Source organism: Neltuma alba, unplaced genomic scaffold, assembly GCF_004799145.2.
Source record: "Neltuma alba isolate B1F8T4 unplaced genomic scaffold, ASM479914v2 tig00011479_pilon, whole genome shotgun sequence".
In the NCBI taxonomy this organism is placed as follows: Eukaryota; Viridiplantae; Streptophyta; class Magnoliopsida; order Fabales; family Fabaceae; genus Neltuma; species Neltuma alba.
Genome location: NW_021636148.1, coordinates 409777 through 435614, shown reverse-complemented (window position 1 = coordinate 435614; position 25838 = coordinate 409777). Strand labels below are relative to the sequence as shown.

The following is a 25838-nucleotide window of genomic DNA, read 5'->3' as shown; positions in this document are numbered from 1 at the left end:
ATAATAAATAAGTAACATGTAATAACAAGTTCTGATATAAAATATAACGATAAGTTCTATCGTGAGATTTTTGTGTGTGATTTTATTCTTTTTTATGTGTGCAATCACGAATGAAAATAGAGGATGTGTGGAACTATATAATCAATCTATTCAAGAGAAAACCAATTCACAATCATTAGCCAAATCTAAACTCTTGAAGCTTCTTGTGCATAAAGGAGCAAACTCTCTTGCTAATTTGTTTGGTTTCTGTGAACTTTTTCTCCTTGTGAAATTGTCCACTAGTTCAGCCAGGAAACATAAAATATAGTACTTTTGCTTTTGTTTCTATTAGGTAGGCACAGAAAAAGATATCCTGCTGCAGCGAAAAAATAAAAGCAGAAACCATTCTTCAAATCTGTGGGCGCATGGAGGTTTTGATTTTCCACTCATCAAAACCTTTCCTTTCAAATGATTCTATCATGCAACTCTGTACTCAGATGGTACTCCTCTTGTAATCTTTCAGCTTCCATTTTATTAATTTAACGCCCTCTGTTCTTTCTACCAAAGAAACAAGAGAAGTGGAAAGGCGTATAGATCTTTTATAGTCAAAGATTGATTGCCGAATGGCCATGTGATCTAATAATCTCAGACTCAATCTTACATGTGAGACACCACGAGTTGAATCCCACTGGTATTCAAGTGGAGAAATCATTGTGGAGTTTAATACGAACAATTTAATCACTAAAAAGTTTCACAAGAAGAAAGCAGATCATGCGTTTATTGTGATTTTCTACATGAGAATTTGTCATTTACATTGCCAATTTATTATGAAACCTTTTAGTGATTAACTTTTTGTGTAAGAATGGATGATAATTTTTCACATTCAAATTGGTTTTAGCTTGCCCCTTTTGCTTAAAAAAGAAAAAAGATTGATTGCACACACACACATCTCTCTCTCTCTCTTTCTCTCTCTCTCTCTCGTGTGGGTATGTATATAACAATAATCAAAGTGATCTAAAGAGGGGGAAGTGGCTTAAGAAGACAAAGCACATAAAAAAGTTTTGGCCCGTGAAGGCTGCATGTGATAATAAAGAGCTGTTATAATCAGTGCTCTCTTGACATCTCTTAGACCCACTCACGTGTATCATTTTGGCCTTTCCATTAAATCTTGCTTATTACCAACTTAATGCACCCCCGTTTGCTTTTTCCTTTTTTAAACATGCACAAAACTGTATCAAGCAAGCAACACAAAATGCCACCATATAATTTACTCTCTCACCTACAATGATTGACTCAAGTATTAACACCATTCAAGATGCAGCATCAATTGAAAAGGGTTCGGTTCAATGGTTATTATTTCTTACACTCTTCGTTCTGCATTATATATGATAATTAGAATTTGTCTTGTTTAGGCATCTGTTTAGAGTGCATTTTATATAACACTAAAATACGCTAGCTCTTGAAGAAATCTTGATGTGCAATTATCAAAGACATTTTGGATAATGTGGCAAACAGAGCAGTACTCATGTCTAACCATAATTCACAAAAAGCAAAACAGACAGATCAATAAAAGAGATTAAACAATAAAAGGAGAATGAAGCATAATAAATACCACAGTTTTGTCTGCCTCCACAGTTATATTAAGCTTTCAAGTTCCAGTCCTTATATAAATATAATGTCAGTGGCTTGTTTTTGGCAATGCAAAGAAGAAGCTCTCTGTTTTTCTCCTTCTCTCTCTCCCCCACCTCACTCCTTTCTCTCTCTCTGTTTGTCTCTCTTCTCTACTCACATTCCCATATAACCAGTAAAAATGAGGGAATGGAGTTTCAGAGGCCTCACATTGATGGTTTTGATTGCATCTCTGGTGTGGTCTTCCAATTTTGAAGCCTGCATTGCAAGAAGAGGCAAGCATTGGAGGCAAAACAGAGATGTGTCTGCTTCTCTGTACAAGAAGAAAGGAAAGAGTCATGGCAATAAACAGAACAACCACCATGGAGGAGGATCATCACATTCTAAACCAAAGCCTCCATCATCTCCTCCACATTATAAAATCACTCCATCTCCATCATCTTCACCACCATCGCCACCATTTCCTAAGCCAAAGAAAGGTAGTCCTCCTTCAGGTTCACCACCGAAAAGTTACAATGGGGGTCATTCTACCACCTTTAATGTACTAGATTTTGGAGCTAAGGGCGATGGAAAAACTGATGATACGAAGGTAAGTTCTTTCATTCCCTTTTAGACTTAGAAATCGCAATCAAGTTGACTTAGCAAGATAAAATTTTTCATACCTTCACTGGATTCTGGGGTCCTATAAGAATTCAGGGGAATCCTCTGTTTGTAACAAGAAATTCAGGGGAAGTTGTTTGAGAAAGAAAGGAGATCTCACATTGCTTATGCATTGGCATTAGGATTCTGGGAAGTTGAAATTTCGAGCACATCCTACCTTAGCTTGAGTCCCAGAAGGATTAACATGTTATTTTTTCATCGGTGACCAGTTTTAACACATATATTCAGAAATTTCTATAACATGAAAGTTAAATAATCTTAAATTCAAAGACTAAATTTTTTACCTAGTCATGGACGAGTTTGGGCCCAGGGAGTCCTTGCTTCTTTTGTTTCAGAAAGAGGGTGTCTCAAGTCAGAAAAACGGAATCTTGTTTCCTTTTCTGACCTCTAATTAGGGGTTCTCTCACCTAACAGATCTGCTAGCAGGGGTAAAAATAATACATATTCCATCTGTGAATAGAACACAGAATAAATATTTTCTGTCTCTTTTTCATGTTCAGTGTGTGAAAAACTGACAACGGAGTTAATAATAGTTATAAATGAAGAAAATTTCCTGAGAATGTTGATCTATATAAAACATAAAATTTATAGCCTGCCCACCATTTCACGAGTAGAAAATAATATGATTCACTTTTATCATCATATACGGACGAAAATTGAACAGTCAGAAATAAATAATAAAGCGAAAAAGAAGACACAGAACAACCCAACTAGGGAAGGCCCACCAAGAAAGTGATTCTCGTTAGGGGAGTTAAGGGGTTAAGTTGTAACTTCCAGACGGGGGGTTAAAATGCACAGAAAACAAAAGAAATAAAATAAAACAAAAAAGCTCATTGCTTCTTTAGATCTCATATATATATATATATGTATCTATATAATGGTTTGCTCACTGTAATGTAAATATTAGCTTCGATGAAACGCAGGCATTTCAAGCTGCATGGGCAGCTGCATGTAAGGTACAGGCATCAACCATGCTCATCCCAGCAGATTACGTCTTCTTTGTGGGACCCATTTCCTTCTCTGGTCCATACTGCAAGCCCAACATAGTTTTTCAGGTAACACGAGTGACCTACAACTGAAAACACAGGCAGTAAAGAGAACGGTTGTACAGGACCAACATACATGTGAAAAGATAAATGCCTGTAATTATGACTTGGCAGAAAACAACATATGCGTCTGTCATATTGCAACATTCAGAAAATTACGTTGTTAACAACACTTCATTACACACCACCTCTCTTCTTCTTCATCTTCTTTATCTTACTTTTCATGGGATACTCACCAAGAGATTCTTGGTTGATTTCATTCTATAAAAGACAAAATAACTAGTTTATCATGTAACTGTGTCGTGTATCAGTGCCACTTGTTAAATAACTTTTACGTCAGTTGATGGAGTTGAATGATACTTTTAGATTTACCTGCAAAGAGTTACTTACATGTGCTAATGATACTGTAGCCACCGACACTATTGTTTGCAAGGCTAATATGATGATATTTTGTCAGCTTGATGGAAAAATTATTGCCCCAACGAATCCCAACGCGTGGGGCAGAGGATTGTTGCAGTGGTTGGATTTCACAAAGCTGGTTGGAATTACCATTCAAGGAAAGGGAATCATTGATGGAAGAGGCTCAGTCTGGTGGCAAGACCACCCATTTGCTAATCCCATTGATGATGAAGAAAAGCTCATTGTCCCACTAAACAACTCAGTGAAAAGGCCTCCAGTGCCGGTAATATTAACATTATAATTAGCTTTGCAAGTAGTTATAGTAATTTCAATATCTCATCGTCTGAAGCTGATAGATCACACTTCTGCAAACTGTACTTGTAGGCTCAAAGTGAGCTGGGAGGGAAAATGCCATTCATGAAGCCAACTGTAAGGGCCATATTATGAAAGTTTCAGAAAACTAGTGGGCCAAATACTGTTAGCATCATGATTTTTATTGTTTTTGCACAGGCGCTACGGTTTTATGGCAGTTTTAATCCAACAGTCACAGGCATAACAATTCAAAATAGCCAACAGTTCCATCTCAAGTTTGATAATTGCAATGGCGTCCTGGTCCATGATGTGAGCATTTCATCTCCTGGCGACAGCCCCAATACAGATGGGATTCACCTTCAGAATTCCAAAGATGTTTTGATTCACAGCAGCAAATTAGCTTGTGGTAATACTTTAATTACTAATAAGTTATTGCACAATTTCATGTTTATTTTTAAAAAATATAATGTACTTTTGATGGTGGTGTAGTACACAGAGACAAAAACAGGAAACACAAAAACAAAGCTTAGATGGTTGGTTTATAAAGCTCAATAAGAACATGGCATTATCTACCTTATCCATTGCCCAAAGAAGTTGGACACGTGGCAAATAACAATATCCTAGCACTTCACATATTATAACATACTCTATATGGCCCATGTCAAGTCCAAAATCCTCACTGCATCATCCAATGTTACATTACTCTTTTAATCTACAGACAGGAATTCTTCTTATGTGCGTCTTTTATGACAGCCTTGTCTTGCATTCGCCAACAAAATAATTGCATAGTGCTTCTCATTCCTCATTGCCGACTATCCAATGAAGGCCCCCACTTATTAATCTAACTGAGCTCTGGGTAAATATAGCACATCAGAAAATCTATTACAAGCTAAACCAAGTTCTTAACAGATATTACCTCTGGTGTTTAATATAAGATCTAGTTTGTATTAAGGACCAGAGGTAGCAGCACAACACCAAACCACAGAGACCAATAGGCTTACTTAGTTCAAGGAGGGTAAGTGAAGCTTCGCATTTGAACTGTTTTGCAGGGGATGACTGTATTTCCATACAAACTGGATGCTCAAATGTATATGTGCACAATGTCAACTGCGGTCCAGGGCATGGAATCAGCATTGGAAGTCTAGGGAAGGATAACACGAGAGCCTGTGTGTCAAACATTACTGTCAGAGATGTCAATATGCACAACACAATGAATGGTGTCAGGATCAAAACGTGGCAGGTAAAATATATGCAACCCCATATAATTGAAGGTTATAAGATGTAAGACAGAATAATTGGTCCACAACGCACAAGCAGCAAACTGACTTCTGCACAATCTTTTTTCTACCAAGTGAAAAAGTAAAAGAAATAGCTATTACAAAAGCATTGGTGGTCTGCTAATTGGATTGTTGTGGTTATGGAACTTTTAGAGTGAAAATAAATTCACTAAAATGAATTTCAACAATTCTGAAACTTGCCGTCTCTTTTCACATAGAACTTCTGGTTAATGAGAAAAGTCAGCAAATTACTATGTAGAGATGCAGATTTCGATAAGCAGTACAAATTGAACTCTTTTTTGTATGCTATTATCCAACTAATAATCTCTGTAGCGTGTTTATTAGTGCTAGATATTGATGAATCAGTTTTGCAAAGTTTTCATTCATTCCAATCACTCCCATCCCTTCCAATTTTAGAGCTTTGTGAATATGTTTGATCACCTATGAATTATATAACATTTTTGCAGGGTGGATCAGGCTCTGTACAGGGGATTCTCTTCTCAAATATACAAGTTTCTGAAGTTCAACTCCCAATTGTGATAGACCAATATTATTGTGATAAAAGGACATGCACAAACCATACATCAGCCGTGGCCCTTCAAGGAATCAACTATGAAAGAATCAGGGGAACATACACAGTCAAGCCAGTACATTTTGCCTGCAGTGATAGCTTGCCTTGTGCAGATGTTACTTTAACTTCCATCGAACTAAAACCACTTCAAGAACAATACCACCTATATGATCCATTCTGCTGGCAGACTTTTGGAGAATTAAGAACTCCAACAACTCCACCAATTGCTTGTCTACAGATTGGGAAGCCATCGAGCAATCGGGTTCAGATTGATCATGATTTGTGTTGATAGCAAGATCTAAAATTTCCTTTACATCATTAGCCAGTTAGGTGAAGCATGTATATTATAGAAAGTCCTATTCTATAGGAAATTTTTCTTCATTAGGGAAATACGGTTTACCATGATGATAGTTTGATGGCCCTGCATTTAGCTAGAGGCCGAGAATATTGGGCATGGCAGCCCTGTACCTGTGGCATATTGCCTGAGTGTGAGGTACTACCATACGCGTGCTTGTATCAGTTTGTGCAATAAAAATTATCATTATCATCTAGACATATTCTGAGCTATGGTGTATTAAACAAAGTTAAAAGAACAAAATATAATGCTATATATGGGGAAAAAAAAGTTCATGTACATCAGCTTCCAGAACAATTTACAAGTTGAACAACCAGCAAATCCGGCTATGAATAAAGAGAAACACAGCTGACATCAGACATGGTTATATTCTACTCCCTCCTATCTTTATTATAAACTTTAAATTCACAGATAACGAATAATTAGCTAAAATTAGTTAAAATAAATAAATAGGTTAGAAATATATTTTTGTTTTTATATATGCCTTTATAATAAATAAGAAAAAAATAAAAGAAAATGTGTTGGAAAATGTGATAAGAGAAAAATAATTAAGGGCAATATTTAAAAAAATGTTAAAACAAATTTAAATTGAAGTTTATAAAATAAAACACATCTATTTTCTAATTTGAAGCTTGCAAATACAATCAGAGGGAGTACTAACATGTATTTTGTCTCTTCATGATTTCAGAACTAGGCCTGTGGGCCACAAAACTAGTTTATATGCCTTTATTAATCTGCTTAGCCCAGTTAAGTAAACATTAGAGGTGCTTTTGTTCATAGGAGAAGTGAGTAAATGGAGGGAACAGAAGAAGATGGATTCATCAGAATGAGCAGAAGCGATGTAGAGGAACTAACTTCATTCTCAAACCCTAAAGAGCTGGCCATCTATTTATTGGGCAACAAAGCTTCATAGATTTTAGGAGATGAGATCACGTAGTCTGCATTGAGCTTTCAGAGCTCAAAAGTGCATATTTTAATAATACTTCTTCCATTAAGGATTAATGCATGAAACGAATTCCATGGTGGAGGCAAAAAATCCAATTCAGGAATTCCTGAATGATTCAATACGTATATCCCGCGCCATTTAAAGATTCAAGAAGTACATAAACATGTGAGGTCCTCTGCGGACCTAAAAATGATTGAATACTCAAATAATGAGAAAGAATGTCATGAGTTTCATATTAGAGAATTTCACAAGTGTTGTGGGTTTTATAAGTTGAAGAGGCTCTCCCTCCTAACAAGCTAATATTTTAGAATTGAGCTCTTTCTTTAGGCTTAGGATCATAACATTGGTGTTTTTACTAAGACTCGGCAAATCAGAAAGGGCTACCTATGGAGAATTGAGGATGCTCTGTTCTCTCTCTTAATAGGTTAGTTTTTGGGATTGGATTCTTTTTTTTTTTTTTTTGGTGATAATGGGATTGGACTTTTTTTTGGGGTCTATACTGATGACAAAGAACCAATTTTATGCCTTGTTAAACAAAATTCATCACGAACCACAATTCAAAATCCCATAACTTCTATCGAAGAGGAAAAAAAGAGCAAGCCATCACATGTCATTCCTTTTCAACCTCATGCGTTTGCTTTAGCAATTCCGGAAATTATTTATTTCGACGCAGTGAGCGATCGGCGAAGGAACGGAGGAATGAGCTTCTGAAGCACAGCGGTAATGGGCAAACGCAAGGCAATGGAACGCACCGTTTCGCTTCGATGTTGTCAAGCGTCAGCTGCCCCTTAACTGTCTCTAACTTGGTGCTAGTTGTTACAGTCTCAGCTCACCTTATCTTATCCAAATCGCCCCGAGACAAGAAACTATGTTGCCTACCATCTTCAACGTCTCTTTAATACTAGCGAAATCAAATGGGTCTCCATTTCCATCCCAAGTTCCATTTTTCAACGATAAACCTCCAAATATTTAAAAGCTTTCGTTTTCATCTTTGAATGCTCTTAACTAGTCAAATCAAGTAGGGTTAGAGGCTCAGAGCCAGAGTTCCAATGGCAGAGAAGGACCTTGACACTATGAGGAGGAGGGTGGCCTCCATAGCCAAACATTTCGTTCCCTTTCAATCTTCGCAAGATGGGGCAGTGGGGTTGTGTAATACTTCCATGAAAGATAGTTACCACAGGGTTCACGGTGAAGTTCCTTCTCATGAGGTTGTTTGGAGAAGGATCGCTTCTGATGAATCTGGCAAGGAATACACTGATATTATATATGAGAAGGCTGAAGGAGAAGCCATAGCAAAGGTGGGTTCTTAATTCTAAACCAGTCCTTTTGCAATTATTTTTTTTTTTTTTCCATTGTTGAAGCTTCATCGTTTTGATTGTGTCTGGCCAACTCTTGCAGATTACCATTAATAGGCCAGAGAGAAGGAATGCTTTCCGACCCCTTACCATTAAGGAGCTTATTCGTGCTTTCAATGATGCCAGAGATGATAGCTCTGTTGGGGTCATCATTCTCACGGGAAAGGTGCCCATCAGACCCAGATATTTCTTCACTGTTCCTTTCTCATTTATTACAATGCTTTTTGTTTCTCTTTGTGGGCTCACATACATTGGCGGAATAGAGAGAATTAATTGTCAGAGTCACGTCATTAGACACTGTCCTTAAAGATACAGATTCATGTATGTATATTAGCAAGACTGATGTGCTAACAAATGTGTTTTCAAAACTAACCATCATATCTTTACTATATGAATCACACAGTTATACAAACATGAACCACGCCATATGAAGAACCATTCGTTCCTTTACAAGTCCGTATAAAGTGAATCATGTATTTGTAACAATATAAACAATGAATTTGATCTTTTTGAAATACTCAATCTTAATTCCCAACCACATATGGCTAGGATTAGTTTATTGAAGACAACAGGATCTTTAGAATGATGTTGGAGTATTATACAAGTATCATGGGATCAAAATGAGGTTATATCAGCTATCTCCTATACTAGTTTGCCATCCACATGTTGATGAAGCCATCTTGTCTCTATACTTCCCACCGATTCCATCTTGACAAGTGACAACGCTGAAGTTCAAGTGCAAGCCTGTTCCACGTGATTCACTACTTATATATTCAGATTAGCTATTGTGGACTTTTTTTCTTGATGGTATATATATTATTATAGGGAACCAAAGCATTCTGTAGTGGTGGTGACCAGGATTTGAGAACTAAAGATGGTTATGCTGATTTCGAGAGTATTAGCCGCCTTAATGTGTTAGATTTGCAGGTAAATTACTTGATTGCTCGATGGATAACTGTATTTATCATGATGTTACGAAAAAAAACTTTTTATCCCTTCCTTATTCTTCTTCTTTACTCTTTCTTCCCTTGCAGGTGCAGATCCGTCGTCTTCCAAAACCAGTGATTGCTATGGTTAATATCTCCCGTGCATTTATGTTTTCTTTTGGTGAATTTGATATTTAAACCTTCTAAAACTTCTGCTAACAAGATGACTTCTACTTTTTCATTTCTTTTGTAATTCTTATTGGGTGTATAACATTCTCCTGACATTGAAAAACAGGTAGCAGGTTATGCTATTGGAGGAGGACATATATTGCATATGGTCTGTGATCTAACTATCGCAGCAGATAATGCTATACTTGGCCAAACTGGTCCTAAGGTGCTTATATCATTTCCCTCTTCATTTAGGACACAGTTTGTATCATATATCTAAAAGTGATCAAGCATCTATTATAGAAAGTCCAACATCTAACAGAAATGGGGGGGGGGGGATAAAGGCTTGTAAGGAGTCCTAATTAAGTGGCTTAAGCTAATTCTTATGATAGATAACTCCAGGTTCAATCGTACACAAAACATGTAGATAAGAGGATATGGTCTGTTATAAGGAGAATACAGAAATTCGTTGCTCTTAATAGAGAGACAACTTCATGAGTTTATAGTGTTTTTCTGTTTCTGTGCACAAGGCAGGTAGGAAGCTTTGATGCTGGTTATGGAAGTTCCATCATGTCACGTCTGGTAAGCATCAAATACTAAATATTTACAGAATATCACGTTTGGATTCAAGATTTAAGGAAAAAAATTGAATCTTTCTACAGGTGGGGCCCAAAAAAGCACGTGAAATGTGGTTTCTCACTAGGTTTTATACTGCTGCTGAAGCAGATAAAATGGGACTTGTAAACACTGTTGTACCTGTGAGTTAAATTTCATCTGTTTAATGAGTTCTTGACACTGCAATAATACAGATTGCTCTCTGACCCCAGCCTGAAACTCTCAGTGATTATGTAATGTTTGGATTTTGGTACAGTTAGAGAACTTGGAGAAAGAGACAGTAAAATGGTGTCGAGAGATTCTGAGGAACAGCCCAACTGCAATCCGAGTTCTCAAATCAGCTCTTAACGCAGTGGATGATGGCCATGCTGGACTTCAGGTATATATATAGAGTGATTCAAGATTTCAACATTCCATGCATCTAAGCCCTCTATATACATATACATATTCATACAAATTACTACGATTCTTAGCATAACGTCTACTCAACTGATTTGGATAAATTAAAAAAACTAGTTAAATTAATTATTAGAAAAATTAATCTTTTGGTCATTCAACTATTAACTCACTTATAACTCAGTTCCTTAACTATGACTCGGTATAACTCAATCCTTGAACTTTTAACTCGCCTATAACTCAGTCTTTGAACTTTTCATATTTAATAATTTAATTCATATCATACATAATTTCTTTTTAAACATAAAATAATTATCCTACATGGCAGAAAAAATTACTTCACTATTGAAAAACCATCTGGTCTGTTACCCAAAAAAAAAGCCATTTGGTGGACATCGTCCTCTCCTTTCTCCTCACAGAGACGCACATGCTTTGTCTTCTTCCTCGTTTCATTTCTTCCTCATAACCCCCTCCACACATTTGTCCTCCCGCTATGTATATGAGGAGGTTGAGGGATGATCCAACTGTTTTGTTCTTTTATCGCCTTTAGAATCACAGTGGCAAATGTGCAAATTTTAATAGGCCACACCTCCCCCAGCTTATGCACCTGAATCAAAGGGTCGCTCAAACTCGAGAGCGCTGCAGGCTGAGTGAGGATCACTGGGAGGAGAAATGTGTGGAGGGATAAGGAAGAAGATAGAGCATGTTTGTCTCTGGAAAGGCGTGGAGGAAGAAGAGATTAGAGAATGTCAGTGAAGAAGTGGACATGGTTCTCAAAAGGTGAGGAAAAAGGAGAGGACGATGAGTTGATTCCACCGGACGGTCTTTTGTTTCCTTAAAAAATTCATCAAATGCGTATAAGCTGACTTGGATGACATGTTTGCAATTTTTAATTGTGTTAAGAGTAATTTTTTTGCCATGTAGGATAATTATTTTATGTTTAAGATAAATTATGTATAATAAGGATTAAATTATTAAATATGGAAAATTTAAAGACTGAGTTATAGGCTAGTCAAAAATTTAAGGACTGAGTCATAGTGAGTTATTGTTGAGGGTCTGAGTTACAAGTGAGTCAATAGTTGAAGGGCCAAAAGACTAATTTTCCCTTAATTATTTGTTAAAGATATGTGTTGGTTTTCCGAGAACACTCTCTTAAGTCATTTGCATAAAAACTACCATTTGATGCATATTTCCTGCAAGGATAGTTTGGGAAAAGAAAATGATAGCTATAGGGACAAAACATACTGAGGTTTTATACTGACGAGCATTTGGTTTACCCAAAAAGCACTTAAGAAAAGTGTTTTCAAGATTCCTCTCACATACTTACTTCATATATCGTAAAATCATTATTTGGTTTTTATTCAAACACTCCTTTAATTTTTAATTAGCTTCTATATTAAGTACAGGATGTGGTAATAGTTGTATACAGAGATGAAAATAGAGATGACAAATGTAAAAACATACCGAATTTTACAGAGATTATTAGGATTTTGCTATACAAATTATTGCAACATGTGCAGCTTTGACTTTGGATCATATGTAAGTAATACTAGCTTCGTTTCTTAATATAAGACCTCGTTTGACTTTTATTTTGATCCTAAATATAGATTCTAATTCATTTTATCTCTCATATTTATGTTTTTTTTCCCAAGGAAATCCTTCTAATAATGATAATTCTAACCAATACACTTGATTAGCAAGGATATTTTAAGAAAGATAACATTTATTCATTACAAATAACTCACTTAACTTTTTTAATTTTCTCAAATTAGTCAACTAACTTTATATTAGGATCAGAGGTAGTACTGTTTAATTTGTGTTCATGTGAAATTGCAGGAGCTTGGTGGAAACGCAACACTCATATTTTATGGCACTGAGGAAGCCAGCGAGGGAAAGACAGCATTCATGCAACGCAGAGCCCCGGATTTTTCCAAGTTTCACAGGAGACCTTGATTTCATAAATATCATTTTTATTTCTAATTTATCCACCATTTTTTAATAATCCTCATAACTATAACTAGTCATTGCCCCAAAATTTTTACTTTCTTCTTGTCCTCAAGCTATTGTATGAAGTTATTCTTAGCTTGGAAAAAAAAAAACAAACGCATACTCATGTCAGGATATAAATTTGGTGTGATATGTATTCTTCCAATCCTTAATATAAAATCTATTTAATTAATTTGATTAAATTAAAGAAGTTAGGTAAGTTAGTTAATTATAAGAAATATGACATTTTTTTTAAAACCATAATCATTTCTTAATATCTTCACTTCTTTTTATTTGATTATAGGTGAAAGAGTATTATATGGATAATTTAGAAAAAAAAATTGATAAATATGAAAAATATGTCTTATATTTAAAACTAAAGTTAACTCAACAATTAGTCATATATTAAGGACCGGAAAAGTATATTGTATTCAAGTATTTTTCTTTGGTGGATCTATATATAAAATTTCTAAGTGTATTCTAATTTTTTTCCTCTTTGGTATCTACAAGCTTTCTATAACATGTTGCATCCAATAACATTGGAATGCTGTGATCCTTGACCAAAAATAAATGCTATGACCTCCTAAAAACCAACACGCATAGAAACTTAATATTTAGATTATTTTTACTAGATTATCATTCAAATGAAGGATTCTTTTTTAAGTTTGATTACAAAATTATGTAAACAATTGTTCTTATGATTTTATTTGTTACAATTAAAAGACTAGAAAGAAACTTGACAAAATCAAATCAAAAAACCAAAAATAAAACTGAGGGTAAAATGAAAAGGACTTAAAAAGTTAAAGGAAGAAAGATAATAAAATATCTTAGAAATTGTTAAAGACAAACCAGTGTAGGTAAATTTTAAAATCATAATTAGATTTAATACTACTTTAGAATTTTCCAATCTTGCTAATTACATAAATGCCTTTCACTATTTTTTTTTTTAATATTGTCACTATAGCACCCTTGTCGGTTTTCGGCCACCAGAGCTTTGGCGACGGCAACCTTGCTGATGACATGTGTTTCTTATTATTAATTATTCTTTTTTAATTATTACTCTATTTGTTTTTAGAACTCTGATAATTACTCTTGTTTAGCTATTAATTATTTTAGTATTGTGATTGACTACTTTTATTTTTAAAAATTTGGTTACTGCTCTTATTTAGTTATTGACTACTCTGGTTTTACAATTGACTACTTTTGTTTTAAAAATTAAAAAAAATATATTAAGTGTTGTTAAGGATTAGTGACTACTTTTTGTGTAGTTATTTACTATTCTTTTGTAGTCAACCAAAGTAGTCAAAACAAAGGTAGTCAATAACTATGCGAAAGTAATCACTAGGAGTAAGAGTAATGTTGTTATTATATAATATTTTAAAATTTTAAAATAGGACAAGGAATTTGATTTGTAAGTTTAAAACTCACCCACTTTTTTTTTGGTGAAAAAATTTTAGAAAAAGGGTCAGGCTCACCCATGATCTAAGTAGGGACACCTAACTATGTTTCCATGACTTTACGGACAGGCAGGAAGTACACATGCCTCCACCTCCCCCCAGCTAAAGGCATTAACCACATGGGAATTAGTCCCAAAAGAGGTTGCTTCCACTTAGTTGTGGTGATGCCTTCCCTAGTGTTGTGACTGGAACCACAGTAAAGTGGCACTCTGGGATTGAACCCTCTCCTTTGGTGAGAGTGTGTGACCCTTTCACTAGCTGAACTCACGGACGAAAAGTTAAAAAAAAAAACTCACCCACTTTAATTTGTCTTTTATATTTTTGAGGTTATTTTATTGTCTTTTTTTCAAAGTTAAATATGCTTCCACATTTTGTTAAAAAAAAAAAACTTCTACCTATTTTTTTTATTATGTTGTTTTTGAAAAATTCATTTTCTTCATCAAAATATAAATTAAAAGGAGTAATTTTTAAAACAAAAAAAATCACTGGATCAAGTAATTTTTATCATTGTACACTCTAACTTTTTTCAAAAAAAAAAAAAAAAACCTTGCTTTGTCAGTTGACCCCCCGTGACGTCTCTGGCTTGCTTGGTTGCTCCTCCCACCGATGCGCAGTTGTACCGGAAGGATAAATCGTCCTCGTAGGTACGGAATCCGTTATTCCTGTTACCTTCAGTCGAAGATTTTGTTTTGACGATCACGAAGTCTTCCACAACTCTAACTGTGATCATTTACAACTTCTAAACCCTACAAGCAGGAGAAAAAGCAGAAGACAGTGCACATGACAGGCAACGAATTTCGCTTCTTCTTATCATGCGATATCAATCTTCCAGTAACCTTCCGGGTTGAGCGGCTTGAAGGCAATCTTACCCCTCGAAAGTCCTCCAATTCAGGTAGGTTTTTCTCTCCTAAGCTGTCATGTCTGTACCTTTACTGTGTTGCTGTCACGCCAGAGTTGAGATTCGATTATTTCGATTCATGGTGTTTTCACTTCGTAGTCCAAATTGGGGTGCTGTAAGAATTTCTTTAATCGTGAGCATTGGACAATTGAATATTAATGCCTGCACTGTATCGCGTTTTAATAGTTGATTGTTTGTGGATTGGCAGGAATTGATATTTTAGAACTGACTAGCTTTCTAGTGTGGGAGCTACTGGTATATGTGTATTCGTATGTACGTATTCATGCACAATTCCCGTTCTCACAAAAGAAAGTGTTAGTCTCACCATGTCTTAAGTTCAGTTTGAGCTCTTATTGATCATAATCCGTTCGTTAATGTGGCTGTGCGGATTTTGGCAATATAAATCGACATTCCTCTAACCAATCAGTGACTTTTTGAACTTGATGACTGTAACCGTAATGATATAACATAATCTTAAATTATATTATCAGTATGGAAAACTGTTTTTCTTTTTTGATTTTAAGGGGGCTAAACCAGCCCTACAATTGAACCCGCAAACTCCACCTTACTTGGGAGCATGTCACTAGGGCAATGCACTGAGCGCTAAAAGTGTTTTTCTTTGATTATTCTTAAGTATACATTTTCTGCTTATAGCTATGTTCATTTTCCCATGAGAAGTTTCAAATAAAATTTCTTCCTTCATAAAAAATTTTCTGTGCAGAGAACGGAACCCCAGAAGAGGATAGAAGGCAAGAATTATATGTTGAATGTGCATTGTACATCGATGGTGCACAGTTTGGCCTTCCCACAAGAACAAGGTTTCTATATAATTGAAATTTTAGATATTTTGTGCCAATAGATATTAAATCTGGTCAACTGAAGGGCATATATTAGGTTGTGGTCCATGGTTGTTGACCTTGGATCTTGAAGAATTGACATTCTGATTGAATAATGATTTTGGATATATTTTTCTTATATATTTCTGTGATTTTCTTTTCATTTTAGTTTGGAGTTCTTTGCATTCTAACCTTAATGGTTACTTTTTGAAAGTAAAGGGCCTAAATACAAATTTCATGGGATTTTTCTCTTTCCTGGACTTTCCCTTTCCTTGCTAATTAATTTCTTCATCATGCCTATGGGTTTTGAACTGGTAGGACTGCAAAAGCCTTATCCCTTGAAAGATGGCTCATGTTTATTATATTTTTACGATGTTTTCCTTTGTTTCTTTTTATCCGCTCAAAAAGGAGGTTTGAGGGCTTGGGAGTTGGGAAAGGGAGGGGCATGGGTAGCGATCAGACCCTTGGCATCAAATTTGGCTCAATCATAATGGCTGAGGCTGGTGCCATGTGAGCTATCAACTCACTGGCATGTTTTCCTTTACTTGATTAAGAATGATCCTTACTGTACAGCCATATGACAGTTTTATGTTGACTTTATCCTATCTCCACAGAACTTAATAAACTCAAATCATTTGGTGAAGGTTGGAATCTACAGGATCATCCTATTGTTGGAATGAGCTCATCACATTGACACTAAATATCGGGATTTAACTGTTCAGTCACAGCTTGCTTTTACTGTAAGTTTTCAATTTCAATTTATATGTTTACATTGCTTTTACTGTAAATATTTAGTGAAATTATTGAACGGGATTTTTTGGTTAATAATTTATTCAGAGATTTGATTATTGATAGAGCACAATGGCCTTGTGCAATCTATGTAGCCAAATCTAGTGGAGTAAAGCTTGTTGCTGTTCTTGTCTTTCTTCAAGCATTTATTCAAAATTTTGGTTATCTAACTGTCTAGTAGCAGTATTCTATTGTATTTTCTGTGTCCCTCTTTGAATTGGGGCAAGGACTGGAGTCCGGCGGGGTTTTTTCTTGAATCCCACAGGAAGATGGGGGGGAGGTAAACTATGAGAGAGTGTGTGTGTGTGAGAGAGAGAATACCTTTGGAAATATGCTATGACCTTTAACCTTTTTAAAATGCGAAGGATGGATACCCTGTTCATATAGGAGATGCTAGAAGAATTTGGTAATATTGTGAATAAAATTCTGACATCTAATTCTCATACTTCATAGAACTATGTTTGTCCTGAATCAAACCAAATTCTAATCAAGTTGAACCCTGAGAGCTTGCATAAAAACCTCAAAAATCGCAAATCCTTAAATATAGTTTCTAAGATTGAAAAAAAAATAAATGGCAAAAATCAAATAGAAATTCTGTAAATTGATATTTATTTTTTCAATGATTATTTGAGATTTTATTTTCATTATTTTAAGTAGTTATTCTCTAATAAATATGTTCAAAATTTACTTAAAATTTGTCAGACATGACCTTATTTTAGTAATAATTTTGCATCAACAGGTTTGGGATGTTTCACACGGCGAAGATGAAGGATTGATTGGAGGAGCCACAATTCTTCTCTTTAACAGTAAAAAGCAACTTAAAACTGGGAAGCAAAAGCTTAGGCTTTGGGCAGGAAAAGAGGCAGATGGAACATATCCTACTAGCACTCCTGGAAAGGTTTAAAATAACTGGTTCTCAGTTATCTAAGATGTTGTATTTCATTGTTTCATATTTTTCACTCTTGTTCTCATTAGGTCCCTAGGCACGAGCGTGGGGAGTTGGAGCGTTTGGACAAGCTGGAAAACAAATATGAGCGAGGTCAGATACACCCTGTTGACTGGCTGGACCGCCTCACATTCAAAAGTATGGAAAAAATTAAGGAACGTGAAAGCTTACAAAATGGAAGCTCTCATTTGTACTTGGTTGTGGATTTCTGTAGTTTTGAGCATCGAGTCGTTTTTCAGGTATCACTGTCTCATTTTCTTTGAATCTCACGAGTTTGTATGCAGGCAGTAATTTGCTCTAACATAGACCTCTAAGTTGAGGGATATTTTATCCACTGGTGCATAGATATGTGTGTGACAAGCAGTACAGCCCCCCCCCCCCCAAAAAAAAAGAAAAGGAAAGAAAAATGCACGGCGCCTTTATTCAGATTCTTCATATGTAATAACTCTGTGTTTAAATGTAGGAATCGGGCGCAAATTTTTTATTGCCATCCCCTATAGCTTCAACCAATGATATTGTTATTGTCTGGGACCCAGAAATGGGAAAGATAAATCCCTCTGAGCATAAGCAATTAAAGCTGGCTAGGAGCTTGACTCGTGGTGTCATAGATAGAGATCTGAAGCCAAGCTCAAATGAGAGGAAGTATGCTTTGACTTTTGTTTCTGATATAATGATGACAACTATGACCAGATATGTTGTTTTTCTTCTTTAAATAGGATTCTTAGCTCTAGGTTGAGTGCTTTATGATTTATCATGTTCAAACCGTAACTTCATTCTCATTGCAATGTCAATCCTTGTAATTGATGAGCATTTTTATGTAGGACCTAAAATGCTTCTGCTGCATGAATTTTTTGATCATGGAAAAGGATATGGATTTGTTGATGATTTTTGAGATCCAGATTCATCATTATTAGTCCATAGATCTGCATATTCTCATCTGGGTGCAATGTTTATCAAATGAGGAAGAGAAATCAATTAAAATGTTGATGACATTTCACTACCGTGTGCGTTTTCTGCAATATGTCTATTATAAATAAATGGTTTTGGAATTAAGTGGGGTTGTTTTGTTGCTCAATATTATGCTTTTGGTAATTGTCTTGGGAGTTTGATTTTCTTTCCAAAATCCTGAAGATGATCATTCTCTAAGGTAGTAGAAATGGCATTACATAACTGCAGCTAAGAGCCCTTGGTCAGTATTGTTCTAAAGTATTTAGTCATATGCTGTTAGATAATTGAACATTTATTTGCCTTTCAAAATGTCGGTGAAGAAAAACATATGGGATGTTCTTGTCTTTGTTACAATAGGAAAACTGGGAAGGAAGTCATAGCATCAACGGAATTTGTGTAGCTCATATGTGCTGAATCTTTTTTTATGTACTTTTTTTGTTTTTCTCTTTTGAATATAATTTGAACAAATATTTTCTTCCCTTTCTCACTGACATACTTGTTCAATATTTCTGGCTTATAGTTGCATTATCTGACTGTTCCTAAATTTCCTTTCTCCTTAATGCCAAGGTCCATACAGAGAATATTAAAATACCCTCCAACCAGAACATTGAGTGGAGATGAGAGGCAGCTCTTATGGAAATTTCGTTTCTCTTTGATGTCTGAAAAGAAGGCTCTCACAAAGTTCCTTCGTTGTGTGGAATGGAGTGACGTCCAGGTCAGCCTAATTTAATCTTAGAAGTTAAGCAATAGATGATATTTGGATGAATTATTTTATCATGACTAGTTACAGTAACTTGGAAACGGTGCATTCCCTATCCAGCTTAAGTTTTTCAATGGCAAAATATTAAATTGTAAATATGATAGGCATTAAAGTGCGGTGTGGAAGCCTCCCTCATAAACTAACTAATAAGGTGATAGTACCCCAATTTAAGTGCCCCATAGAGTAGATTATACTGCTCCTTGTGGGTGTAGGAATCTCATACTACCTTGGTTTTCATAAAAATATTGATGGGATGCTTTTGTTGTACTTTGTAAAGTAGAAGGTCTACTTCCTGTATTGAGAGTTGGGAAGTCTGAGGCACACTTCTGCAAAAGTCAAATATTAATTCCAAGGATTTCCAGCATGGAACTTTTTGCTTTTTGAGAATGTTAGAACTACTGATGTTTATATAGAGGCGTTTTTTCTTTTCTTTTGAAAGGATATATATGAGGATGGCCATGGTCATTTACATGGAATTGGAAACATGAATTTGGGGTGCTACTGGGTACTGGATATGTTTGAGACCTATGGATGTTTTTTGTCTCCCTTCCCTTCATATATTAACTGTTTTCCGGTTTCTTGTTATTTTACATATAAATGCATTGTAATTATCTTAGTTTGGCTGAAAGTTTAACGTCCAACTAATCACATGCTTTGAATTTATCTTTTAATTGATTTGAGTTACTTAAATGGTCATCTTGTTATCTCTTATTCTCCTTCCTTGTTATCTTTATTTCTTTGTGTTAATAAGATTGTGATAACATTATTACTTTGTAATGTTCATTTGACCACAGGAAGCAAAACAAGCTCTGGAACTGATGGGAAAATGGGAAATGATTGATGTCTGTGATGCGCTGGAACTCTTATCTCCTGTTTTTGAAAGTGAAGAGGTAATTTGGATGCATATTTTAGTGCAGAGCTATGTTTTCTTTCCTAAATGTTGTTAAAATATTAAGTGGCTTTTTGTCTTTCGTGGTGCAATGGTAAATTTTAAGGAGTACCATCTCAAACCTAGACTTAATTCTTACTTATGCTCTGGTCGGCACGTCCATATTACCTCTGATTTAAAAAACCGTTGCACATGTTTAGCCGCCTTTTCTCTGTCATTTCCTGGTGTAATGTTAAATTTTACCGGCTACTATCACAAACTTAGAATGACTCCTTACATATGCTCTAGTAGTTACGCCCATGTTACCTTTCTTTGATTGACCATATGTATTAAGATTTCTAATTGCTAGTAATCAAAATTATGAACTATAGCAATACGAGAGCTTTAGCTGGGTAGGCTGAATTTTGCCCACAGCAAGGCTTTGGGATTCTGGCAATTAAATTAGCAGTAATCTCAGGTTTTTTACAGTTAATATAATTTTAGAAAAAAATTGCTACTAAAGCTTGTGACTCTGGCAGTTGGGTTGACAGTAATCTGAGGTATATTTTACATTTATATAGCATAGATTTTTACAAGTGCTACTAAGGAAATGGGATCTCCATAGTAGTGGATGATTTTGGATATTTTCACTTGTCGGAAGTTGTTCAGCCATAATTGACCTGTTGTACTGCACAATTTGCGAAGCAACAGTGCTTTGCTGTTGGGGAAAAAAAAAAATTGAATCTGTTTATGCTTGCTTGGGCTTCTAATGATTCATCCATTTCACACGGGCTAGTGGTCTCATGCTATAGGTGACCTTTTGCTTTGTATTTCAGTGATGATAACCATTCAAAGATGTTAAGTCTCTTTCTTAGAACAATCATGGGTGAACAAATGCTGGTAAGATTGCTAGAACAGGGATTTGGAAGCTACCCTAGAGTGGAGGAGATTTTAGTCTTTCATGCAAGAGACCAGTTCATCCATGCTCTTGATCCTTGACATAATAGCAAAGCCTCTTTAAACAATCAATCAAGACTGAAGACTTTGATTCTTGCAGCCTCTAACTTTATGTCCTTGTACCATTAAGATAATCTTGTGCTTTGTCCTCATTTCAAGCCCAAAGGGCTTTCACTTAGGAGATATATGCCAAACCCTTCATGGGCCTTATTTTCACACTAGTCCCTGACATATCTAAACTTATACTGTTTTATCCTCAATATTAATTGAATGCTTATTAATGTAAGGACATGCATGTAATGCTGCCACCTAATCAAGTGTTTGTTAAACTTGAAATGCCAATGCGCCCACTTCTTCTGGTGCTAGCATAGATGCATTACAACATAATTACAACCTTTTGTTTTATTGGTATCAGGCCTTACTCTACTACTACTTTTCAGGTCCGTGCTTATGCAGTTAGTGTTCTTGGAAGAGCTGATGATGAAGAGCTTCAGTGTTACTTGCTTCAATTGGTTCAGGCTCTTCGATTTGAGCGCTCTGATAAATCTTGCCTTTGTCATTTCCTTGTTGAGCGTGGTATGTGCATGAGGCCCTTAGAGTAAGCTCAAGTGTTTCTTTTATCTTATAGCTTCTCGGCTGAAGTGAGCCTTACTTAAACTTCAACAGCATTACGCAATATTGAATTGGCCAGCTTTCTTCGCTGGTATGTAACTACTGAAGTCTTCGATCCTGTATACGCCAAACGGTTTTATTGCACATATGAGATTCTGGAGGAGAATATGCTGAAGGTGTGGCCTTGTATGAATTATTAGTATCTTTGTATTTGTTGTAATAATTTTCACTTTCCAAATTTCAGTGCATTCCATCATGCTTATTATCATGTTAAGCTGCTTGATATCTTCTTCCTTTTCCTCCTCTCTCTTCATTTGCAAGTTCGACATAATAGCAAAGCCGTTTCTGCTTCTTTGCTGTTCCAATATCCTTTCACTAGAGGCCTAGGATTATGTGAAACCTTTTGTTTTTTTTCAATGTATCTGAAGTTTTTTCTTATTCCCTGAATAAGTGAGTTTTCTTTAATAAATTGATTTCAAAATGTAGAGCTTGGAGATGCCAGCAGATATGCTTTTACTAAAAAATATAAAAATATAATGAAATCAGAAAGTCAATTAGACATCACAGAACCTCTTCTTCTTCTTCTTCTTTTTTGGGGTGGGGTGGGGTGGGGGTGGCTTAAAGGAGTCCAGTTAACACTATCCTTGCAACATATTGATCTTCTTGGTGATATTTTTAAGCTATTAACGGTGATGGAAAATGCTGGTCTGAGTTAGAATTCGTTCATTCTGGAGTTCATTGATGACATTTTCTTTGAAATAGGCGGCTATTGGTGTGAATGGAGAGGAGGATGGGATTAAATTGTGGCATAGTTTGGTGCGTCAGACAGAATTAACTGCTCAGTTGTGTTCAGTCTCAAGAGAAGTAAGAGGTACCCGTGGCAATACCCAAAAGAAGATTGAAAAGCTTAGAGAAGTACTTTCTGGGATTTTTAGTGAACTTACCTATTTTGAGGAGGTATATCCTTAACATGATTCTCTTTGTTGTTATCATTTTCTAAACATTCTTTTTTCCATAGTTGAATGATATGTCACCAGGAAACTCGTGTAATTTTAGTCTCTTGATTTAATCCACACTCTTTTTTATGTCAATTGAATTTTAGACAGTTCCTCAAGTTATGTTATCAAACAAATATCGGGGTGCTCTTTTGATTGTAGCCTATACGTTCACCCTTGGCACCGAATGTCCTCATCACTGGGATAATACCATCAGAGTCATCAATATTTAAGAGCGCATTGCATCCTTTGCGACTTACCTTTAGAACAGCAAATGGGGGTACTTGTAAAATCATGTTTAAAAAGGGTGATGATATTCGGCAGGACCAGTTGGTAATCATACAGACTCTTGCTCTTTCTCCCACGTGTGTGGAGATGAATATTTAAGGGAAAAAAAGAAGTTAGTTTGGTTTAACGTCTCCTTTTTCTAGGTTGTTCAAATGGTTTCACTCATGGATCGATTGCTAAAGTTAGAAAATCTTGATCTGCACTTAACGCCATACAAAGTTCTTGCAACTGGACAAGATGAAGGCATGTTGGAATTCATTCCATCTCGTTCATTGGCACAGGTACGATTTTTGAATTCTTGTAGTGGTGTGCAGAAGCTTCTTTATCTTTCTGTCACAGGTTGTTTGAAATTTTTACTCTTTTATATTGATATTTAGATATATGCAACATCTATCACTAGAAATTGTGTTCTATCTTGATCCATCATTATACTTGTGTTTGTCTTGGATTTTATTATTGTCTTAAACAAGTTTTGTTCCCCACCTTTTATTGTTATTTGCAAAACTATGATTCTGGTGTTTAATAATTGGTTCCATTGGTTGTAGAATTACGTTCTTTCTATTCCCAAACTAATATATAGTCCTTTCATTCTAGATCCTGTCAGAGCATCGTAGTATTATAAGCTATTTGCAGAAGTTTCATCCTGATGACCAAGGTCCTTTTGGCATTACAGCTGCCTGTCTTGAAACATTTATTAAAAGCTGTGCTGGCTACTCTGTCATCACATATATACTTGGGATTGGAGACAGGTGATTGTTAATTTCAGTCCAATCATATTACTTTCCATCTAGAATAGTTTACCATAATCCTTTAAATACTCCAATCTTGTTTTTCTTTGTGATGCAAACACTTCTTATTAGGGTTTCAATTTTTTGTTCTTTGGGTAACAAGGTTTTCAATTTACAATTAGGGTTTACTGCTTAGAATTTGAAATATATATATAATTCTTTTTAATGACCAAAGTTAATACTCGGTTTTGAGAAAGTTGCACTACTTTCCTAAAAGAAGTTTAGGTAAAAATTCAAAGAGGCTCGGGGGAAATCACATTTAAGGACTTAGATTTTGTAAATTTAGAGCACAGAATCTTAAAAATTGCTATTATTTCCGATGACCAAAGTTACCACTCAGTTTTAAAAGTTGTATCTTTCCTAAAATTTGGTCCTTTGATATATAATTGACGAAGTCTATGTCCTCAGATGTAATTTTCTCTATCTTTTATATATCAATTGCTATTGCCATTTATATATTTATTTATTTTTTTTATGCAAATTGCTATTGCCATTTATATTGTTCAACAAATTGAAAACATGGAATATAAGATTCCTTCCCCAAATTTCAGTTGAGAAGGCTCAGGTAGATTCTCTAATGTTACTGAACCTAAATAATTTTGAAATTTGTTTGCTTTCCCACTTGAAGTGAATCGTTTTGAGTTTATTTTGATTGATAGGCATTTAGACAACCTCCTCCTTAGAGATGATGGACGTCTTTTCCATGTTGATTTTGGCTTCATTCTCGGGCGAGATCCTAAGCCATTTCCACCTCCAATGAAGCTTTGCAAGGAAATGGTTGAGGCCATGGGGGGAGCTGAGAGGTAAAGCCCACATTAAGATTATTCATTTTAGATTCAAGATGGTGATTGCATCATGTGTTTGGTTAAAAAGTGTATTGTTGATTACTTTCTCTCCCCGCAGCCAATATTATACAAGGTTCAAGTCCTATTGTTGTGAAGCATACAACATTCTTCGCAAATCTAGTAACCTAATTTTGAACTTATTTTATTTAATGGCGAGTTCCAATATTCCTGACATTGCTTCTGATCCTGAAAAAGGAATTCTGAAGGTAAGCTCATTCTTGCTCAAACATCACGCTGTCAAAAATGCTCTTTGGTTTCTGACAGTATTTAGAATTCTGTTGCTATACAGCTTCAGGAGAAGTTTCGGTTAGACTTGGACGATGAAGCTAGTATACATTTTTTCCAGGATCTTATCAATGAGAGTGTTAGTGCATTGTTTCCTCAGATGGTTGAGACCATTCATCGCTGGGCTCAGTATTGGCGCTAACCCCATTATTATCAACTCAAAGTTCAAACTGGTGAGCTTCATTGTCACTTGAGTTCTCTTCTTAAAAGATTAATATTAGGACATATTGTTGGCGACTGCGTGAAAGGTGATAGGTTTTTTTTTTTTCCTTTTTCTTTTAATGGTTTACTTTTCTGGTGAATTCCCGGTGCCTAGGCGTCTCTTGTTTTCGTCTTAACAAATTCAAATGGAGAGAGGGTCTTCTTCCCACGCCTTCCTGACATTTTCTCCCTTGTTTGCAGCTTCGCGTGTCCGGAGGCTTCTGAATTCTGCATTTATTCTTGGAACTTCATCATCCGGAAGGCAGTGAGTCTGTCTGTTACTGTATATAATATATAGTTTCTTTCATTCTCCTGGCTAAATTAATATGAAGACGCCAGCTTAGCTTAATTTTTGTGTCGTCCTCTAACTAAAGTCCGCTTAGGTTGAATCGAATTTCTCATTGGCGTAGTAATTGTTTATTTAGTGAATTATGATCTTGTACTTCATGCACTCTCCTGTCATGGGATGATGTTATGGACTTTTCAATTGGAAGTAGGGCAAATATATAGTATGATAGCTACATAATGTTGAGTTGTTAAAAAAGCGCAATGACCTGTTTTTACAATTATTCAGATAAGAGTAGCTTTCTTAACATGCATTTTTTCACTAGTAGTATTCATTTTTTTTAAAAAAAAAATTGGAATGGAAAACGGGCAAAAAAGAACGGATTAAGATTGTAAAAAGTCTAACCAGCCAAATTTGGTTGGGATCATCTGTCATGTGGAGCTGGGTGAAGTTGAGTGA

The 25838-nt window shown here is 35.5% G+C and overlaps 3 protein-coding genes across 3 annotated transcripts; all 3 read left to right on the top strand.

Annotated features, from left to right (window-relative positions):
• Nucleotides 1-1678: 1678 nt before the first annotated feature.
• Nucleotides 1679-6424, top strand: LOC114713888 (polygalacturonase At1g48100). The gene is made up of 7 exons (XM_028898560.1): nt 1679-2197; nt 3192-3323; nt 3772-3996; nt 4098-4142; nt 4224-4431; nt 5075-5265; nt 5770-6424. The coding sequence occupies exons 1-7, from the start codon at nt 1790-1792 to the stop codon at nt 6160-6162; spliced, it is 1602 nt and encodes a 533-aa protein (XP_028754393.1). The 5' UTR covers nt 1679-1789; the 3' UTR covers nt 6163-6424.
• Nucleotides 6425-7874: 1450 nt separating this feature from the next.
• LOC114713892 (1,4-dihydroxy-2-naphthoyl-CoA synthase, peroxisomal) lies at nt 7875-12819 on the top strand. Its single transcript, XM_028898562.1, has 9 exons — nt 7875-8472; nt 8573-8695; nt 9355-9456; nt 9564-9602; nt 9751-9849; nt 10158-10205; nt 10286-10381; nt 10495-10617; nt 12471-12819. The coding sequence occupies exons 1-9, from the start codon at nt 8224-8226 to the stop codon at nt 12585-12587; spliced, it is 996 nt and encodes a 331-aa protein (XP_028754395.1). The 5' UTR covers nt 7875-8223; the 3' UTR covers nt 12588-12819.
• Nucleotides 12820-14646: 1827 nt separating this feature from the next.
• LOC114713930 (phosphatidylinositol 3-kinase, root isoform-like) lies at nt 14647-25637 on the top strand. Its single transcript, XM_028898615.1, is given in 20 exon segments — nt 14647-14721; nt 14834-14969; nt 15697-15793; nt 16456-16502; nt 16505-16551; nt 17340-17498; nt 17576-17785; nt 18010-18188; nt 19062-19209; nt 20049-20144; nt 21520-21655; nt 21746-21867; nt 22454-22648; nt 22849-23019; nt 23118-23255; nt 23569-23723; nt 24422-24565; nt 24666-24813; nt 24897-25065; nt 25295-25637. Coding segments are annotated over 18 exon segments (2442 nt in total). The 5' UTR covers nt 14647-14721; nt 14834-14857; the 3' UTR covers nt 25035-25065; nt 25295-25637.
• The last annotated feature ends 201 nt before the right edge of the window (nt 25638-25838 follow it).